Genomic DNA, 21,093 nt, shown 5'->3' on the forward strand with positions numbered 1-21,093 from the left:
GAGTGGGAGTGACCCCTGGGTCTCCTGTGCACTGGAGAAATGATCTCCTTGGGCGTGAGCCAACGCTCAGTGCGTCCACACTGGCCGGATGAACCGGATTGGCCCTGCATCCGATTCAGCAGTGTTCTAACCTGCTGTACTTGCAGTTCCTTCTGGGCCCCTCCTCCAGCACCCCTAGTTCAGCTCCCGGAAGCAGTGCATAGTGGGAGATTTCCGAAGGCAGCCGGCATTCTGTGTGGAAGCAGTGGACGGTGTGGTTGAACCCTGTCTGCTTCCTTGAATCCACGCTGGCCCTGCACTGGCTGCGAGTGAACCAGTTTGTCCTCAAGTGTTTATTAAACCTGCTGGAAGATGGACCAGCTCTGCGGGGGGATGTCAAGCGCCTTACAGCCACACCCACCCTCTATAAACCGGGACAGAGACGCTGTCTGAGCTCTCCGGAGAAGAAATAATTCCTTTGTCCAGTCATTTTTGGTCCCTGGTTGGGGGTTGATGTAGCCGATTTCTCGTTTTCTCGCCCAGAGTGCTGCTCCTTCCCTGCCAGGGCGAGCAGTGAGAACTGGCGCAAAGGCTTTGCTGACGGCACTGGGAGGCTGGGCACGGTCAGGAGAGGAGCAGGAGCCGTGTTTATGCAGCAGCGCTGGATTGGGGGCTGTGCTGTTGCTGATGAATATGTTGAGATTTCCTGGGGTGGTTGTATTGAACTTTTAATGAAGTTATTAACCTTTACAGACGTTGCCTCCAATTAATAAGCCAGCCTTGGTGATGTTGAAGGTGCTGGCTTCTCACTCAGTGAACCATTGTCTTTCCAGCAACTTTCCCCCCGTTTCCACCTCAGAAAGCTTCCAGCTTCAGAAAGGCTCCCATCAGTAAAGCTGTCTAGGCTCCATCATGGCTGCCAAAGCACGGTTTACGCCGGCGTAGATCACGCTGGCACTCACTGGAACTAAACTAAAGGCCGACTCGTTCACAAGGGCAGAAGGGGCCGGCTCAAACGTTCATGTGGGGGGAGGCCTCATAATCTCTGAGGCTTGATGAAAGTAAGGGGTGCGCTGACACTGGGGCAGGAGGCTTGGCCCTAGGGCCCTGCTCAGGACTAGAAAAGTGATGAGGCCGAGGTGGGTTACTGGCTCACAAGTGTGGGGCCCTCGGGAGCAGGAGGAAGACAAGGGTCCACAGAGGTGTTCGGGAGGAGACCGAGAAGGGAGGCTAGGTTAGGGGACAAAGCCTAACCTAGGGCCAAGTTTGGGGTGAAGTTTGGATTAAAACTTGACGCACAAAACTCCATGTGGACAAGCTACTCCCGAAACACTGTGGACTCCCTGCTCTTCCTCCTCTTCCTCGTTGCGCTGATGTGCAACTCTTCCTCGTTGCCTATTCCCAGTTGCACATCTGGCCTCAGAAGGGTTGCTCTTTTCCTGCTTCCGTGTCCTCTGTGTGCCTTGTAACTGCATGCCACGCTGCTGCCGCTTCCGCCGCGCCCTCTCGCGCTTCCGCTTCTTTCCCCCTTTCATGTATGGGCTTCATTGTCTATTTCTCTTCTACTCCTGTCCTCCTCGCAGGCACCCAGCTGACACCACAGCTACCGTGGAGGACATGCTGCCTTCCGTAACCACGGGCACCACTAATTCTGACACTATCACCGAAACCTTTGCCACTGCTCAGAACAGCCCGACCAGCGAGACCACCACACTGACTTCCAGTAGTGCCCCGCCAGCCACCGCTATCCCTGACTCAAACTCCGTGCCGCCCAGCCAGGCCACTCCGGCCAAAGGGGCAGCCGCCTCAGCTTCCTCGCCACTGTCCTCGGCCCCCAAAGTCGCCCCCCTTGTTGACCTCAGTGACACCCCTACTTCTGCTCCAGCCACTAGTAATTTGTCTTCGAGTGTCCTGGCCACCCAAGGGGCAGTGCTTAGCCCTAGCACTGCCACCAACATGGCTGAGGCCCCAAAGGCTCCAGCCAGTAGCAAGCCGGCCACCCCAGCCCCTGCCCCTGCCAACCCCACTAGCCCTCCAGCTTCTTCAGAGCCCAAGCAGGAGGTGTCCAGCACCAAAAGCCCTGAAAAGGAAGCTGTGCAGCCCAGCACGGTGAAGAGCCCAACAGAAACAGCCAAGAACCCAACTAACCTGAAGAGCGAGGCTGCCTCAGGCAACACCACAAACCCCTCCCAGAACGAGGACTTTAAAATGGACGAAGGGACCTTCAAGACCCCAGACATTGACCTTGCAAAGGATGTTTTTGCAGCTCTGGGCACTGCTGCTCCTGCCACTGTGGCTAGCGGGCAAGCTCGCGAGCTTGCTTCTTCCACTGCAGACAGCTCTGTACCGCTGGCACCGGCAAAGACCGAGTATGGCTTGCCTTTAATCTTCCGTGGGTGGTGTGCTGTGTTTCTTGTGCATCCGTGCTGTGCTGTGTTCTCGTTGGATGTTCTCTGAACTAACCGTGTTGTTTCTCTAGCAAACTAACTTGCCTGCTAACTGCTCCAGCAAGGGCGCTAGGGTGACAAGGTGAAAGGAGGAGCAGGAGCCCCTGGGAGCAGCGCAGGCTGGTGCCACGGGGAAAGGGGGAGCCCTGGATTAATAATGTGTCACTGTTTAGACTTCCCAGTAGCCCCCTCCTATTCTTGATTCTCTTGGGACAGGGCTCAGGATTGATTCCTTGTGGCAAAAAGGGGCCTTAATTCGAATTAGCTGTTAAACCTCATTCCAGGAGAAGTAACAGCTAATTCAAGTTAGGGCTTTACTTCGAACTCCCCTTTCACTGCCGCGTGTAGATGCGGGCAGTTATTCCGGGCTAGCCAATTTCCAAAAATGGCGAGTGCCCGGGAACATGCTAATGAAGTGCGGGATATTTAAATCCTGCACTTCATTAGCAATTTTAGTCTCCCTCATTAGCCTCCCTAGTTCGAACTAGGGGGCTAGTGTAGACATACCCCCGAGCTCCTGCAGGTCACTGGCAACTGCAGTTTCACCAATGTAAATCCAGAGCTGCTCAACTGGAGTCGCTCCAGATTTACTCCATTGAAAAGCAAATCGGAACCTGGACCCGAGGGGAGCTGTGAATGTCCAGCCCTAAATTAGTAAGTTCCCTATGGAGAGGGACCCTGGCGTCAGTCGGCCTTTGGGACCCACACAGCTGTTTGCGGCTGGCCCGTTTGGCCTTGTTTCATCCTAGTGAGCCAGTGATCAATTTCCCTCCACCCAGTCTCAGGGGATTGCCGAAGTGATTAGGAGTCACTAAGCCTGTAGACATGAAGGGACGCAGCCTCGTTGCATCCGGACGGGATCCCCTCCCACCTGCAGGCATCGCCATGTGCCTGACGTTAGGCAAGAGGCGCAGCACTACCGGGAGTTGCTGACAGCATGGGTTGCAGCAGTAGCCGGTGTGTTGGGGTGGGTGAGGGGCATTATGGGGAGCTGCCCTGCTGGAGGTTTGAGGATAGGGCTATTTTGCCAGCTCAGCCTGGCCAGCGAGCCTGGCGTGAGGAATGGTATTGTCTGGGTTCTGCACAGCCTTCTGGCTGCCTGGCCGGGTGCCAGGCATGATCAGAGACAGGTCCAGACGAAGGAAGCAGGCACTCCTTCCCAAATGCAATGGGACTGGTACCCTCCTTAGGGGAAAGGGTGTTCTTGCATTGGAAGAACAGCTCAGATTTGTTGGCGCAAGCGGTTTGATGTGGCACGATGCTGAATTGTGCCCTTGGCGAGAACTTCTCCCGCCTTCCCTTTCCCAGGAAAAATACCCCCGTGCTCACAGCTGTGTATTAGCCCCAGCAAAGCCACTGGCACTCCAATTTGACACCATTGATCTCAGTGCAGTTCCCCTGGTGTGGGCGGTCCTACGTCAGCTCCTGAGCATTCTGTAGGGAGTCCCTGCTGGAGCGAAGCCAGAGCACGTACTGTCCCGTAGTATTAGTGAGGTGCCTAGCACCTCGTGGCTTCTGGGCACGTCATCACGTCTGCCGTGCTGCTAACACGCTGTGGCCCATCAGCAGACCGGCATGTGCATTCTGTCCCATTTCGACCAAGGCCGAGCAGCACAGCAGACGTTTTTGGGCTGGTCTGACCACACAGCTTAAGTGACCAAAGCGAAGTGGCTGCATAGCAAAGGAATCCTCATTGACTTACCTCTATTTGCAGTATTGCCTACACGCCAGGGCCATATTGTGCGTAGTGCCAGACACACACATAACGAAGAAAGAGTCCCTGGCCTGAAGAGCTTGCAGCCTAAATGCTAGGACTGGGGTGGCCAACCCGTGACAGACGAAGAGCCAAAATAGTGGTGGATACAACGCAAAGAGCCCAGGGAAAAAAGTTGTTGAGGGGGGAAAAAAAGGCCCGACCGCCATTTTGAAGGCGGCCATTTTGAAGTCTGCACCAGTGTCCCGTGCAGACAGAAACACGCTGCCCCTTGAAGAGCCGCGGGTGTGGGAGCTGCAATTTTTTCTTTGAAGAGCCGCGGGTTGGCCACCCCTGTGCTAGGAGGTTGCGTGCAGCGTGCACTGTGATTAACCAGGAAGAAGCCCAGGGGATGCGTTGCCAGCAGTGAACAGGCATGTCCACCTGCAGCCCTTCTTCCCACTTGCACAGGCTGAGGGAGCCCTTGTATAAGGAGCATCAGAGAGTCCTTCTAACTCTGCCCACTCCATACCAAGCCCAGAATCCAAGGTAGAAACTCAAAAGCATCTCTGCAGCTGGCTTATCTGGCGTATGGGTATTCTCCTAACCTGGCTGGTCTGCCCCCAGCAGTGCTGGTGAAGTGAACCCCGGAAACTTTCTTACCAGCTAGACCTTGGAGACAGCCACTGTGCCGTAAATGGACCCCACAGCCTGGTAGGAGCAGTAGGGTGGAGAGGGTTTCCATCCGTGAATACCTGGTTTCCAGTCCTGCTTGGCTCAGTGTGAAATAGGGAAATAGTGTGGCCTTTCCCCCATGTGCATGCTGTCCCCATTTCGCTGTGGGGTGAGGGAGAGGAGAGCATGCATCGGCTGTGTTGGACTTCAGACTCAGGTTAGAAAAAATACTTTCCAGGTCACAGTTTTCAGCTTGAAAAATGTGAGCTGGCTGCAAACAGGAAGGAAGGATCGCAGGTGCCCAAGGTAGCTGCTCCTGAAATCCAGAAATCCCCCACTGCTTATTCTTGTGTCAGTGTTAGAGCCAGACTGTCAGTCTCTGCTCACACTAGCTTGCACTACTGGAGAAGGTCAGTCGCCCTAAAGCTGCTATATAGGGCCAAGAAGTAAGGGCTCAGGGCTGGCTGAGGGTGAAGCTGGAGTTGCATGCATTGTACCCAGCTCCCTTCCTCCTAGAAGAAGAGCCTCTATGGGACCATTGTAGTGGGTATAAATTGAAGTAGCCCTGTGACTTCTCTAACTCGGTCGAGTTTGGGTCTCTTCGCTGGCCCCAGGAGGTTGTACTTGGGGCAGCTGGGAATTACAGCCCTTGTTTCTGCAGAGGTCAGTCTCAGAGCTGGGTGAATAAATTCCATCCCTTTCTCTCTCCCCATGTATCATGGTGTTCTCAGATTTACTCTCAGAATATTTCCTACAGGAGAAAAGTCCCCATTGTTAAAAATTCACCCTTTTTGGATTGGGCACATGGGTCACATGGTATTGTTTCTGTCCCTTAACCAGTGTGATTTGTAGAAGCAAGTATCCACTGCAGATGCATGTTTGCTTCCTGCAAATGCTGCTAGCAGCAGCCTCATTCCATGGAGCATCCATGGAAAGTGAACCCAAAAGGGATGGAAACGAAGTCCAAGCAAATATATTTCCAAAGCTGAAAGTCTTTTCCAATATTCCCCCAGCTCTAGCCATGCTATTGCAGAAGGTGGGGTGATGCCTTGTGTGGAACATCTGGGAGCTATTCCATAAGTATATTCTTTAATGCTAGCACATCTAACAAAAATAAATAAACCAACTGTTGGCCTCTATCTAACCTGCACTATCTTGGTGACTTTTCCTCAGGAAAACCCCTGTAGAAGAAAAGTCTGAGGTGCAAGCAACGGAACCTAAGAGCCCTCCAGCAGAAGTCAAGACGGTCCCCAATGAAGCCACACAAACAAATGAAAATGAGAGCAAAGCATGATCAGCAACAGAAAAGAAAAAAATGACAGAACAACTTCACCTGAGCATTTAAAACACAACACACATCTCATTCCTCTAGTGTCTTTTGCCTTTAAAAGAAAACCAGACAAAATGAAAAAAATGCATAAATGGGGATCTCTTTTTTTTTCTTTGTAGGTTTGTAGGAAGATTCTATTTGTTGTGCACTTGCTTTTAAGGAAAAATAAAATATGCTTTTAAAAAAGGTTGATCCCGCAACCAGCTCAGGGCTCAATGAGCCCTGCTTATAGTCAAATAAACAAGGTTACAAACACCAATTGCAAAATGTTTAGGAAACTCAAAACCAACCCGGGGGGAGGGAGGAATAAACCCTGACTTTTCTTTGGTTAGCCTAACAGAGTAAACAGCTATACCATGAGGTACAGGCTGTCCTGAATGAACAAAGTCCACAATTTATTTTTATACTTTTCAGTCGAGTTTGAAATATGTAAAGCCTCGTAAATAATAAGTTAACGTTTCTGTTCACTTTATGTTTGTTCAGTAGGCAGAGTGTCTCTCGCCCTTTGTGACTGAATCCAATTGCCGGCTTAGACAGTTATTTGGGGAGTAATTATAATTATTATTGTTATTTTTAGGAAGAATGCCAAAATTGCAGCTTTGGGGATATATTTCAATTTGCAGTATTCAGACTTCTACATTTTTTAAATTTTATTTTAAATCTTTTTGCCAACTTTTTTGTTTTTTCCAGTGTTTACAATCGACAAATGTTTTTTTTTAACTTTTGTTGTGTTTAAATGTATGTGTAAAATAGCTGCCTTTTTTTTAAGTAAATACAGTCTATAGATATTAGATTTACTAGCATGCTTGCTTTGCAAAGGGAGACATTTTAAAATATGGATGTTTACAATAGTTGTTTCCCCTTTATCTTTTTAATTATTATTATTATAATTATTATTTCTTACTGGAGTAAGAAGATAAGTAACGCTGTTTATTTTACTGTTGGTGGGTGGACAACTGACCACCAACCAAGGTATGTGTCTAGCAATGCATTTAAGTGCATTAACTGTAAGCACAGTGGGAATACCGGTGTGCTTAAAGTAAAGCATGCACTTAAGTCCTTTGCTGGACTAGGGACCAACTGCATAAGAGAAATATGTTCTCTGCTTTTCTTAGACATTCTCCCCTGTTCCTTCCAGGAATCCTCCCTTAGCTTTGAGAAGCAGAAGGGAGTTTGTACAGTCAGGGCTGGTCTAGTCTCAGTGAACAGATGTTTCAATAAACCAATTCCCCCTTTGTAGAAAAAAAGTAAATAAATGCTATTTTCTTTTACCCTAGGATTTAAAAGGAAAGCGCTTGTGCACTTCAGGAAACTAGTATCTTCTTTGGGGGAGTGGGAACCTTAAAAAATCTTTTCATTCACGAGGGGGTGAAATTCACCAACACAAGGTGTATGCACCACATTTATGGTCTGAGCCTCTAAAGATTCAACGGCATGATTTGATGCTCTCTTGAGTAGTCCACATATGCTTTTCCAGATCGGGGGCCTTAGAGACCTTATCCAAAGCCTATTGACAGAAAGACTCCCATTTGGTTTCTTTGGCCTTTCAATCATACCTGCAGTGCTCAAAATGAGACTGACACGGTGCATAAGCTTTGCAGGGAGGTGAACTTTGCTCTTGCAGCAGCATCAGAGACGACTGGTGCTTGGCATCTTAGAAAAACTGCAGAATTTTGGGTGAGAAAAAGAGTGAATAAGGGGTGGGGGAGGGGAATAAGAGTGGGTGGTTGGGGGAAGACCAGCCCTTTGTATAGAAATTTTCCCCCTTTTTGGCTTTTATTTTGTTTTAATTTTTTGGTTTGTTTTCCATTCTACTTTAGATCTGCAAGCTTGTGCACTGTGGGCGCGTGAGTATTTTAGTGTGAAATGTGTTTTTTGTCATAGTATTGAAATAATTAAAATAAAAAAAAAACTTCAACATAGTTTGGATGTGGAAGGTGTAGCGGATAGTTCAGATAAAAAAAAATATTCAGGAAAATAAAGAGAGTAACTCTTATAAGGAACAGAAGCCTGTAAATGAGAGACAAACGGACAAGCAAGCCTGACTACAGCATCTATTCCTTTGTGCTATGGTAAAGAACAAATGAAAGAAGATTTTGGGTGGGGAGACTGCAGTTTGGCTCAGCTACATTGAACCACTCTCTTCAGTGTACTTTTATAATGATGCAGTCTTTAACAGTGGCATCACTAGATTATAATTTCAAACTGTGAAAAATAATGGTCTTGTCATTTGCTAAATGTGGGGGGGTTGCATTTTTTTTCTCAGCTCCTGGGGATGGAAATGGAGGCTAACTGTGTGTGTGTATCTGTGTATACACCCACACTCACACAACACCCATCCTTAACATACCAGTAGGGTGGATGGATGTTTGATTAAACATCCTGGACCAGATCTGACCCTTGCTTATCCCCATCAGTGCAGCAGGTGTGTAACTAGGGGTAAGATTTGGCCATTGGTCCCTAAGAAAACATTTTTTAAAGAAATGGATTGATCAAATGTGGCATGAAGGGCCACCGTGGTTTCTTGGGAGGAAGAATCCACGTAGCCATGGGGGACTCTGTGAGTTGGAAGTGAGAATGTGTACCTCGGTTCATAACGATTATCAAGAGAATCTGTTCATCCTTCATGTGAAGTTGTTGATGGCTTTGACTTGCTTTGCCAACTATATTCTATACCTCATAAGTTATTACCCCTGGAGAGCTGAGCAGCTGTTATGAGGCAAATACTGCACAATCCCAGTGACTAGATACAAATCCATTGACATGAGTCTAGGTCTGTTTGACAAGAACTTGGACTTGGGATATGGATATCTAAATTGGCCTTTGTCTTGAATAGGAAACCAATTCAGAGCTGGGTCCAAAGCCCATCCTTGTCAATAAAAAAGACTTCCATTGACTTCAGTGGGCCTTGTATCGAGATTCCTGAAATGGAACATCATGTCTAGATATCAGCAAATGTTGTGGTTACTGGACTAGTAGTGAAATCCATTCTGCCCCTTTTCAATACTGACCTTTTTCAACAATCAGTACTTGTGTATTTACTCTTGAAAGCATTTTTATACTTCTCCATAACCAGAGAATGTCATTTTAATTTAGAAATATTTCACTTTTCTAAACTAAAATAGTTTAGTCTTCATTATTTTTTTAAATCTTTGAAGAGGGACCAACCTGGCACCGTTTACATTGTATATATTTATATATGTGTTGTTGCCATACATATATATCTATATAGCCACTGAGTCTAATTAGCCTCTGGTAGTGGTGTGATTGCATTTCATGTTGCACCAAGCATACAATACCAAGACAACAGCGCATCCAATTGTTCAGCTTTTAGACTGGAGTTTTATTTTCACACTTTTATATGGAGCCTTCGGACCCCAGGTTTTCGCACTAGGCTGTTTTGATAGTGGTTCTCAGACCCTCCATTGACATCCCTACCCAGCATTCCCTACTTTTGGGGGCCTTCTATCTTGTTATAAACAAAAAACAAAACAAAAACTTTTTACCAAGTGAAACATTGATACCACCTTTATTTCCATTCTCACCAGTGTAAATACTGATACTAACGGAGAATTTTGACTTTGCATTCTGTCAGAATACTTGTGTTCAAATAAAAACGACAAAAAAAAGCCCTGTTCTTAAGTCCATCCTTTTTGTTGCCTGCTGCGTCGTGTGTCCAAACTAGGCCTACAGATTCCTTTCTTGTGATTAATATTTGATCCTCCACAGGATTTAGGCACCAGCTTCTGTTGTTACTAGCCTGGGGTGTGAGGTTAAAAGAGATTGAATAATCTTGATTGCAGAGTGGCATGGAGACTGAGGAAAGGGGTTATTTGATGATTTCCTGTGGAGCACTTGGCATTGGAAGACAGAGTACTGGGCTAGCTGGACCTTCGGTCCGATCCAGTCTGGCCATTGTTATGTTCTTTAGCAGGAAGGGATTTGGATCTGGGCCATATGAGACACGTCTCCTGTGGAATGGACTCTCCCAAGACCTTCTGTTATTCCAATTCCTCGCCTTTGCAGGAGGCTCTTCTGCCTCAGGGGTTCCTTGGGAAAAACAAACCCAATCACACAGAATATTTTTAAGGTGTGTTCTTTCTTTTCAGCCTCCAATTCTGTCCCCAAGCTATTTAACCCAAAAATGCTCAGGATAGCCCAGCATTGCTCAGTGTGAAATCAGGAAATACGGCATTAGAATGAGCTGGAAAAGTGAGCAAGTTTGCCAGCCATGCCCATACCTGGTTATCCATTTGTTTTAAACAGCACCCTGAGTCACCAACCAACAGTGCCCAGCTGTGAGTTCCATAATTGGCTGTGTCTGTTTGTGATGGAGATGCAGAATTCTCCAATTTGCTTTCCTCTGGGTGAAGTTAACTCTGTTCTCCGACATCTCATTTCTCAGAACAGCTCCAATGAGCAGCAACTGGGAGTCCTTTGCCAACAAGAGTGTTTCCTATGGAAATTGTGCTATAATTTAGCTTGCCAAAAATGCAGTAGATGAAGCTAACAACATGTAATTCAATCCCAAAATGTTGATTTCTAGGGACACGGGGACAAGGGGGATGAGAAGTGATTTTCTATCAGTACCTGTGGGATGCACAAATTGTTCACAGAGAGAAATACGGTAGGCAAGAGACTGCTCTGACTCTGCTTATTAATGCCTCACAATAGCTCTTTCTCCTCGTCGCTTTGCTGCCTTGAGGTTTGCTTTATTTCACACTGCACCCTGCGTTATTCCACCTGAATCTGGGCAGGTTTTCAAAAGTTCCAAGTAACCAGCAATCCCTGCTGGATGGAATGTTCAAAGGCACCTCTGTGATTGAGCAGCATGAAACTCTTTGACCTTGACTTGTGCTCCTAACTTAACGCAGGGTGCTTTTTTGGGGGAGGAAAAACTCCCATTGATTTTAGTGGGAGCCTATTGAGTTCTAGCCAACTGACAATCAGGCTACTTCATTTAAGGACCTAAAGATGTAATTAGGAGCTGGCTTTAGGCTCCCATTTTAAAACAAATCTCAGAGTCTTAACAATCTGCTTTCCACCTGCAGAAAGCCATTTTCCGCCTCAATCTCAGCTCAGTGTGGGAGAATTTGTGCTGAAGAAAACCCTTATTAATATTTTACAATCTATTACCACCCCGATGAGTTCTTCTTCCTGACTTACGCACTACAGCATGAAATCCAGCTTAACTCAATGTTACTAGGGAAATAACCTGACAGGCATGAATGCATTCTACAAAGGAACTGATGAGTCAGGCATCCAGTGAAGAGCCATGACAGAATAATTAGCCCCCTAAAATGCCAACCTAGATGTGACCAGTGCCCTGATCTGTTGTGCTGCTTGATGGTAAAAACTGATCTTGTGCATTTAGCAAATGGTGTACCAATGTTTTATATTATGAAAAAACTCTCATGTAAACAAAATCTCGCCGGCAGCCATTTAACTTCAGACTGCAGAAGTGTGGAAGGAAATATCACGGAAGGATCCTGTGGAGCATCATAATATGGAGGTAAAACCCTTTTAAAGTATGGAAATCACTCTTAGCCTGTATATCCTAGACCTCATTTGATGACTGCAACTGTGTCACAGTGGAATCACATAATAGACATCCTGTCCAATGCTGGCTCCCAGGTAATTCACCTGCATCCACTTGCAGTCAAGAATGAGATCATCACATTGGATTGTATGGTTTATTGTTCTTCCCGTGCCAAGTATGTGGGAAAAGCTTCACTCTAATATCAGGGAGCTATCACCTCCAAAATCATGTCCCTGATGCAGAGTCGTGGCTTCCAGAGCCTTTGTTTTAAGAGCTGCAAAGACTCCAGGGAGGTGGGGGCAATCCCCAGTTTATTAGCCTCAGGAGAAAAACCAAATACAAAAAAAGGAATCAGACAAAAACCAAGTTCCTTTACCAGGAGCCTGCTCCTGAAAACAATGACAGAATTCCCCGCCCCATCCTTTATTGGTGCATATTCATGCCCTAGAAAGCCCTGACCACAACCGACAAAGTTGTTTTTACCCATGAAAGCTTATGCCCAAATACATCTGTCATCTGACATAACGTCGACAGAACTCAGCAGTTTTGTCGACGGCGGTAAACCTCATTCTACGAGGAATAACGCCTTTTGTCGAGTTCTGTCAACAGACGGTGTTATTGCATCTACACTGTCCTTTGCGTCTAAACTCTCATGTTGACAAAGTGGCTTGCTTTGTCAACAGAACTGGATGTAGTCTACTCGCTCTTTGTCGACAGAAGCTTTGTCGACAGTATCTTTGTCGACAAAAGCCTGTAGTCTAGATGTACCCTAAGATGCCACAGTACTCCTGGTTTTTAGAGATACAGACTAACATGATGATCCATCTGAGACTAGGAAGCCCTGTTTTGTCTTTTAATTTGCTCCTAGAGTGATTTCCCTGTGATAACCCTCTTATTTATACTCAAGGGAGGGGGCTGAGGCTACCCTGTGCTTAAAGGGAGAGCACCCTATTGCAACCCCAGGCTGTTACCTGTTTATCAGAGAGGGAAAGTGGTGCTTGAAGCGCTAACAGTGTTCCACTTCTAACAGAGAGGCCCAGTAAACTGACAACACTGCAGAGCTGACCGCGATGGTTAGTGACTTCTTGCAGTTGCTAGTCTGGAATCCCCTTGACCAGGGACACTGATTACTGTGTTGGGGGAGGGCTGTGTTTTCTTCACAGAAAGCCCAAATGTTTTAACAAATAAGATTTTTTTTTGGCCAAAAAAAAAGTCATTTTTAAAAAAAACATTGTAGACAAACCCCCAAACTAACAAGGCTGTTTCAATAGATAAGCCGATCCTTCTCATTCCTAAGCCAGGCTCTGATGTTGGCTCAGATTCCTGATAGCCAGCAAGAGCAGGTATGTCCCCAGTCATGGTGCTGCAGTGCCTAGCTGAGATTGGGTTCCACTGCCTGCGGTGCAGCCTATTTCCTGATGCAGTGTCTTAATGAACTATTGGCTCTGAAATCCTTTCCTGTTCACAAAGAGATTAATAGAGGCCTCTGGAATGCTTGCCCTAATTTACTGTGGCTGCAGAACATATGCCCCTGTGATGAGTTCTCTATCCCTGGCGTCAGGGTTGTGTTCAGTGATAAATAGGACTGGAAAAAAAAATCCTCACTAGATCTTTAAATTCTCTCCAACTATTCATCAAGCTCAAGTTCTACCTTCCAGAGCAATAATTTACTTCTCTCCCCTTTCGGTGAATCTACAGCACCTCCGGCATCAATTTCCTAAGTACATCCCTTGATCGCTTAGAATTCTCTGTATCCCTGAGTTGACTGAAGGGTGAGGCCCTTCAGCTTTTGAGAGGAAAGGATGCATATAACTTATTTTTATTCATTCCTCAGGAGGTGCTAGAGGGTAAGTTTGGCACCTGAATTAGGTAGCAAAACAATCTGGGGTTGGATACGGGTTGCGCTATGTTGACTGAGGTTGATTATAGACCAGTGTTTCTTAAACTTTTTAAGACCGAGAAACACCAGACGATGATTTTTTTTTTATGAGGAACACCAAGGATTTTTGTTGAGCAAAATAAATAAATAAATAAGGTCAGGAAAGTTAGTGAGCAAAAAAAAAAAAGGTTGCCTGCCCCTTTAAGGGCAGCCATTTTGAATTCTGCTGTTCAACACAGTTTAAGAAACACTGATATAGACCGTCATCAAGGTTTAACGACCCTCCACTGTCAGCCCTGGGCTAGGTGCAAGAATTTCTCCTATGTGTCAGCTCAGTGTGGAGAGTACAGTGCCAAGGCAATGGCCCACAACGGGCTTACAGTCAAAATGATCTTCACAGAGCAAATGGAACTGGCAGCCTACATGCAGACCTATACAAATCCATTACATTAAGGCTTTTCAGGTTGGATCTTTGGTTTCTTTGCTTCCAATTGCCAATAAACTTGGGTTGAGTTAGCAAATTCTGGGCTCCCTGAACTAGAGGTTGTATGTATAAATTCCATTGCGACTTAGTGTCTGTACTTCCGTGTTTCTACCATGCAGCTGGCTACAGGGCATGTCTTCCAACTATTGGAGAAGCCCCCGACACAGCCAATTCTGCTATGCGTCTTGTATTGCAATAGACATGGTAAACATGCTTGGCTGTCCATCCTCCTGAGGTTCTGCCGATGCTATGTGGGAGGTTCTTCTGCTTTATTGACTCACCAGTTTGAACCCATTGGCATTTCTACTTCCACTCTCCACCAGAAATTGCCAGTCCACAAAAGGAGCCATGGATCGTTCTGACTTAGTTGGTTCTTGGATCACCATGGCACAGTTGGGTGGAAGAAGCTGAGCACTGGAGCAGTTAAGCTCCTGGGAGATGAATGTTGTTCTTCACTGTGAATGGAGGGCTGTAAAGATAAATCATTGGATAACGTACGAGTGGGTAATTTTCATTCTTGCACAGGCAAATTTGCATAAAATCACACTTTAAAAACTAAACAATTCAGGTGACATGACAGCCCAAATTAGGACCTGATGATGCGTGGCAATTGGAAATAGGCGAGGAGAGCATAAAAATCTACTTTAATCACAGCGGTGAAGAGCAGGAATAATTCTTAGCCTACCCGATCTATCCACAATGCCTGGCTATGAGAAGCAAAGTTAATTTCCACCTCCTGATGCAAACATTTGACCTCAATGGGACTCAGGACATGAGCTACTCCAACATTGCTTGTTGGCTCCAGCATTAGGGAGAAGATCAAAAGATTTGAAGCAAAATTAATAGATCTCTCCAGGAGTTACACAGCTTTGTTAGTGCCTGTGTCTGCTAAGGGGATGAAATATTGGCTCCATTGACGTGAAATGGATAGCTGTCTCCAATCTAGTCTGAAACACTGCCTCAAACCCGGCCCCAAGGGCATAAGGTCACAGCTGCGCAGTGAATGAGGAAGCATAGCAGGTCACCATTAGTTTAGGACCAAGGAGTTCAATATTCAGAGTAAGCAAGCATCATATTTTGAAGCCGTTTCTCCTGCTGTTTCCCCCTGGAGCCCTGCCTCAAGATTCAGAGCCACATGTTGGAGGCTCCCTAGCGCTTAACTATATTTTTATTGTTGTTGCAGATTGAAAGCTGATTAAAAAACCAACTCTACCACCGCCTAAAAGCCTGACATTTGCAATGGCCAAATTCCTGGAGCACATTAGCGCTCGTCTGCTGATGAAAAGGGGCCAGCAGACATAAGCTCCTCAACCTTGTGAGTTTAATAAGTAAGTAAATAAATAAATAAATGTCCTGCAGGGACTGAGGATAAGTTTCCCATTTGATGTAATTATAATAAAAAAGCAATTAGAATGAAGGAGGATGTGTCAGGAGAGCAAGTGTTCTAAAGGGGAGTAAATTGAAATTGCAGCTCATTAAGAATTAAAGAGAGCAATTACTTAGAAAGTTGAGGCATTATTGCTAATGGTGGGGAGTTTCTAACATGGTCCAAATTTAGGAGGCACAATAAGGTAGAGCCAAGCTGCACCGGGCCTGTTGTCAGCATTATAAAGTCTTGTTTACGTTTCAGTAGGACTCCAAATCCCCCTTCAGGATTGAGGCTCTATTGAATTGGCCCCTGCACAAATAATTAGGAAGGTAGGGGCTTTCTGTGAAGTACCTACAGTTGCAGAAGCTGCAGGCAGTGAAGGGAATGGTAAGGGATTAGAGATACAAGCAAGGCATTTAAGATGAAAAACACGTCTGGTTAATTTCATACTCTCCTCCCCACCCCTGCCCTTCTATTTCAAATTAAATGTTAATAAAATGGATTACTTGCTACATTTATACAAATCTGCATTTTTTTAACCTTGACTTTACCTATGTTATTGGTATAGTTAAATAATTCCCCCTTCTGTTTGCTTATTATCCTTGTCTTTTTCTGCTGGTGTAACCCGCACACCTAGGCTATGTCTACATTGCAGGTTTCTTGCGCAAGAACCTTTTTGCGGAAGAGATTTTCCGCAAAAACTTGTTGCGCAAAAGATCATCTCCACTGCATGGACGCTCTTGCGCAAGAAAGCTCTTTTGGCCATTAACAGAACGGCCATCAGAGCACCTGTGCTTTTTCTGATAGGCTCTTTTTGTGCAAGAAACCCCTGTGTGCCATCCACACACACCTTTTTGCGCAAGAGTTCTTGTGCAAAAAGGCTTATTCCTCGTAGAAAGAGGAATAACTCTTGCGCAAAAAGCCCTTTCTTCTTACGATGTACTGTAAATTTTCTGTGCAAAAATGCGCTGTAGTGTAGACATAACCCCAGTGTGGTTCACTGTCCCATGCAGTGGCACGTAGACCACTTACAGTAATAGATAAGAACAAGAGATCTCTATAGCCTAGGCTGAGAAGCAGCTGGCTTTTAGCTCAAGTGGTAGAGGTTCCTACACTAAACTCCAGAGTTTCTAGGTTCAAATCTGCCCTGTGGCAGTTACACTGGTATCCCAATTTTCTTTCCAATGCCAGTTCTAACCAGGACTGGATGCCACCAGGTACACTGTGTCCCCCCATGATTGTGAAAGCTCATTCTTATCAAGCGATTAGCATGTCATCCCCATGGGGCTGAGCTCTTTATTACTGCATGTGCCATGCAGCACTGAACGGCGCATTGCCAGCACAGCGTAAATCACAGTCATGACACAGTGATCTTCCTAAGGCCAAGTGGCGAGCTGCGCTCTGCAGGCCTGACCATTTACCCAGCTCAACCTGGTTTGAGCAGAATGAGAGACATGGCTTTGACACTCCGCATTGTGAGTCATTCAGATACTGTCATGGTGGGAGGGGGCACATAGGTACATAAGAGAGAGAGCTAGATGAGATCGATGTGTGTGAGGCGAGATGAATTTGATTAGATTCTGGCAGCGATGGGCAACCTAGATTAGTGAGTGGGCCGCATGAGTGGCCCTCCTTCATCTCAGTGGGCCGCAGGATTGTCCTAACCAAGATGGCCTCAGGACAGGGTAGTTTTGCTCACTGAACATACGTAGCTAGAATTTGCAGGGGGTGCCGATTGTACCATAGCCGCACGTTGATGGGATGAAGAGGGAGCACACAGCTCTCACGGTCAATGTTGTCTGCAATTGGCATGCACCTCACTTCACCGGCCCTTGCTTTACAGGTGTGTCACTTTAGTAGTACGGGTAGGAAAACAACTACACGGATGTACACCAGGAGAATCTGGCAGCCCTGTGCATGGGCAACGGTAAACAAAATGTCTTGTCGGATGTGCACACACCCCTCTCCACATGGGCTGCATGCAGTCTGCGGGTCACAGATGGCCCACCATTGGATTATGGGCAGTATGAGAACATAGGATGTTGCCATGTTACACATAACACTCCAAGGCCCCCGGATTGCTGTACAAAGCATCAACCCCTTGAATTCTCCAAACTGGATGAGCTGAGGTACTGCTCCACTTGTATTATTATTGCTATTGCTATTATTGATATTGATAGTTCTACTTAGAGCAATGGTTCTCAACTTGTTTCAATCCACGGACCACCAGGCCAAACAACAAATTTTTGTGGACTTTGGGCAATGTTCCTGTGGACCACCGAAAAAGTCACCATGGACCACCAGTTGAGAACCACAGATTTAGAGGCTCCAACAAGCTCTGAGCTGCCTTGAGCTGTGTTCTATATGTAGAGACCATGAGAAATGGCCCCTGCCTTGAGGAACTTGAGCTATTGCCAATTCAGAAAAGGATCGGGATATCATACAGGAAGATCAGGATGATCTTGTAAATTGGAGTGATAGCAATAGGATGAAATTTAATAGTGAGAAGTGTAAGGTTATGCATTTAGGGATTAATAACAAGAATTTTAGTTATAAGCTGGGGACACATCAGTTGGAAGTAACGTAGGAGGAGAAGGACCTCGGAGTCCTGGTTGATTATAGAATGACTATGAGCCGCCATTGTGACATGGCCGTGAAAAAGGCTAATACGATCTTGGGATGTATTAGGTGAGGTATTTCCAGTAGGATAAGGAGGTGTTAGTGCCATTATACAAGGCATTGGTGAGACCCCATTTGGAATACTGTGTGCAGTTCTGGTCTCCCATGTTTAAGAAGGATGAATTCAAACTGGAACAGGTACAAAGAAGGGCCATTGGATTATCCGAGGAATGGAAAACCTGTCTTATGAAAGGAGACTCAAGGAGCTTGGCTTGTTTACTTTAACCAAAAGAAGGCTAAGGGAGGACATGATTGCACTTTTTAAATATATTAGAGGGATAAATACCAGGGAGGGAGAGGAATTATTTAAGTTTAATACCAATGTGGACACAAGAACAAATAGATATAAGCTGGCTAGTAGGAAGTTTAGACTTGAGATTAGACAAAGGTTTCTAACCATTAGAGGAGTGAGGTTCTGGAATGGCCTTCCAAGGGAAGTAGTGGGGGCAAAAGATCTATCTGGCTTCAAGATTAAACTAGATGGGTTTATGAAGGGGATGGTTTGATGAGATAACATGATCTTGGTAACTAATTGACCATTCATTATCAGTGGGAAATAGGTCAGTGGAGGGATGATAGGAGTTACTATAGAGAACTTTCTGGGTGTCTGGCTGGTGAGTCTTGCCCACATGCTCAGGGTTTAGCTGATCGCCATATTTGGGGTCGGGAAGGAATTTTCCTCCAGGGTAGATTGGCAGAGGCCCTGGAGGTTTTTCGCCTTCCTCTGTAGCATGGGGCACAGATCACAGCTGGAGGATTCTCTGCATCTTGGGGTCTTCAAAGTATTTGAAGGCTTCAATATCTGAGATATAGGTGAGAGGATTATTCTAGGAGGGGTGGGTGAGATTCTGTGGCCTGCACTGTGCAGGGGGTCAGACTAGATGATCATAATGGTCCCTTCTGACCTTAAAGTCTATGAGTCTATGAGGTGGTGAGTGAGAGAAAGGCAATAGTAATATCCCCATTTCACAGCTAAGCAGGGAAAGACTGAGGCGATGTCTACACTATGCAACTTTTAGCAAGTAGGCTGTGACAATAGCCCTGTCGCTAAAAGCTGCCAGGTGTGAACACTGTTTGTTGGCACTTTTGCCGACATAATACTTCTACCCCCAAAGAGCGGGTTTCCCTTTGAGAGCACTTCTGCCGACAAAGCAGTGTTCACACATGCACTTGCCATGGCAAAACTTTGTCGTTCCTGGGGAAGGGGATAAAACACCCATGAACAACAAAAGTTTTTCCAAGCAAGGGAAAGCGTAGACCCAGCCTAAGCAACTTGACCTAGGTTAGAGAAGGAATCTGGTAGCACCACCTCAGTGCTGTACCCCTGCAGTCCGCCTTTCCTCTGCTTCCCGCAGTCGTTGTGCAGGGTGTGTAGTGTTCGTGTCTAGTCACCCACCCTTTCCAATTATTATAAATTAGCAGAAAGGAGCAGGAGACTCAGCAACTCAGCGTTCAGCTCTCCATTAATGGCAAGTGCTTCGTTCTCGCTGTGACGTGTTCCACTCAGCGCGGTCCTGGAGAGGGGGCAGCAAAAAGCAAGCGAGACGCATTCGAGCCAGACACAGTGCATGATAAACAGCAGGGCTTTTAAAAAGGAGCTTTCTAGGGAATTATGAATTAATAATTAAAAAGAGGAATTGACTGGCTGCAGCTGGTCTGAGGCCAGCGCCGCAGGAACCCAGCACGGGCGAGTCAGAAATGCACCGTTAGCACCGCCTGCCTGATTTACAGAGAAATCTTAAAGGAATCATAAATCTCTCTTAATAGAACTGGGTGGGCTTACATCGGAGGAGAGGCAGGAATCGTCTTTGTCCTTGCTTTAAATGCTACCAGGGATACATTAAACAGGGACCCAGGGAAGTGTTCCGCCTAGGAACACAGGCAAGTTTTGCCACATGCAATCAGACCATTTCTTCAACTGGAAAAGTCCCCCCCCCCCCCACCATACATCCACCAGCAGTGCCATGTGTCCAGGCATGGCTGTGGTGTAATATACGATAGGGTAATACATACATCTGATCCTGACTGCCCTTCACTGTGCCTATCACTGACGCCCGCTCCCCTGTGCCTCGGTGAAATGATAGCACACGTCTCAGTTCGGTTAGCTCAGATTGCCAGGGCTGGCCACCAGTAGCAATGAGTTCATGCCGATCCCCATGCAGGGGCTCTGAATGTGTCATTGCTAGGTGAGCTGCAGCCATGGGGACAGTCCCGACAGCGTTGGGACTTGGAGAATAGCCCCAGCATGGCTCTGTCATGCACACCGTCCCCATGTCATGGACAGGGCCTTAGGGGTGTGCATGGAGCTCTGAGTGAGAAGGGGCTGACGGCCAGATCTCTGTAATGCCAGCGAGAGCAGAGCTCCGACTTTGCATGGGGCTAGGCCTTGTCTGCCATCCCTTCCCAATAAGAAGCTGTTGCTTTTGTCTTCTGCTGGAGCTGCTTGGCTCTAAGGGGCACCTCCAGCCACTGTGACATCAGCATGGTGACGTTTGTCTCCGTTTTGGTGTGATTGGTAGGAAACCCTGCGGGTTTGTTATTGTGGGTGTCTTATTGTTCTTCCTTTCTGGCTAGGAAACGGGCTCCGTGCCAGTTGGTTCTGAACTACGACACAAGGACAGTCAAACTAGTCCAGCCCCAGCATTACTCAGCACTAGGCCTGCCTCCGTCTAAACCTGATCTTCCTTAGGACATGCTCTGTAGGGTGGGTGCTCAGGTTCATGGCTTGCTTAGCTGCAGATGTTGCTACAGCTTTGGCGCCTTTTCGGAGACGTGGCCAAGCCTTGCTCTGAACAGACCCGCCTCAGGGAATGTCTGAGTGTTTCTGCTCCAGGGACAGGACCTATGTGGGCTAGATCAGTGATAAGCTACAGCCCACACCAGGCCTGACAGGGTTAACCAGAGCCTGAGGGGCCAGTTAATTACCTGGCATCACCTGAGAAAAGGCGGGGCTGGGTTAATGGAGCGTGAAGCGCAGCTGAGGAAAGCTGGGCCAGTACTTCAACCCATAAAGCTAAGA

The 21,093-nt window shown here is 46.6% G+C and overlaps 1 protein-coding gene across 5 annotated transcripts in view; it reads left to right on the forward strand.

The window, feature by feature from the left end:
- The window catches only part of NCAM1 (neural cell adhesion molecule 1), a 283,565-nt gene extending 277,252 nt beyond the window's left edge, over nucleotides 1-6,313 (forward strand). For 3 of the 5 annotated variants that reach the window (XM_006111230.4, XM_075909680.1, XM_075909676.1), the window contains 2 exons: nucleotides 1,563-2,348; nucleotides 5,968-6,313. In XM_006111230.4, the coding sequence (XP_006111292.2) occupies nucleotides 1,563-2,348; nucleotides 5,968-6,088 (907 nt within the window). In that variant the 3' untranslated portion in view covers nucleotides 6,089-6,313. The remainder of the gene's footprint in view (nucleotides 1-1,562; nucleotides 2,349-5,967) is intronic. The other 2 variants (XM_075909678.1, XM_075909677.1) reach the window with 1 other exon arrangement.
- Nucleotides 6,314-21,093: the final 14,780 nt, after the last annotated feature.

Source organism: Pelodiscus sinensis, chromosome 26, assembly GCF_049634645.1.
Source record: "Pelodiscus sinensis isolate JC-2024 chromosome 26, ASM4963464v1, whole genome shotgun sequence".
NCBI lineage: Eukaryota > Metazoa > Chordata > Testudines > Trionychidae > Pelodiscus > Pelodiscus sinensis.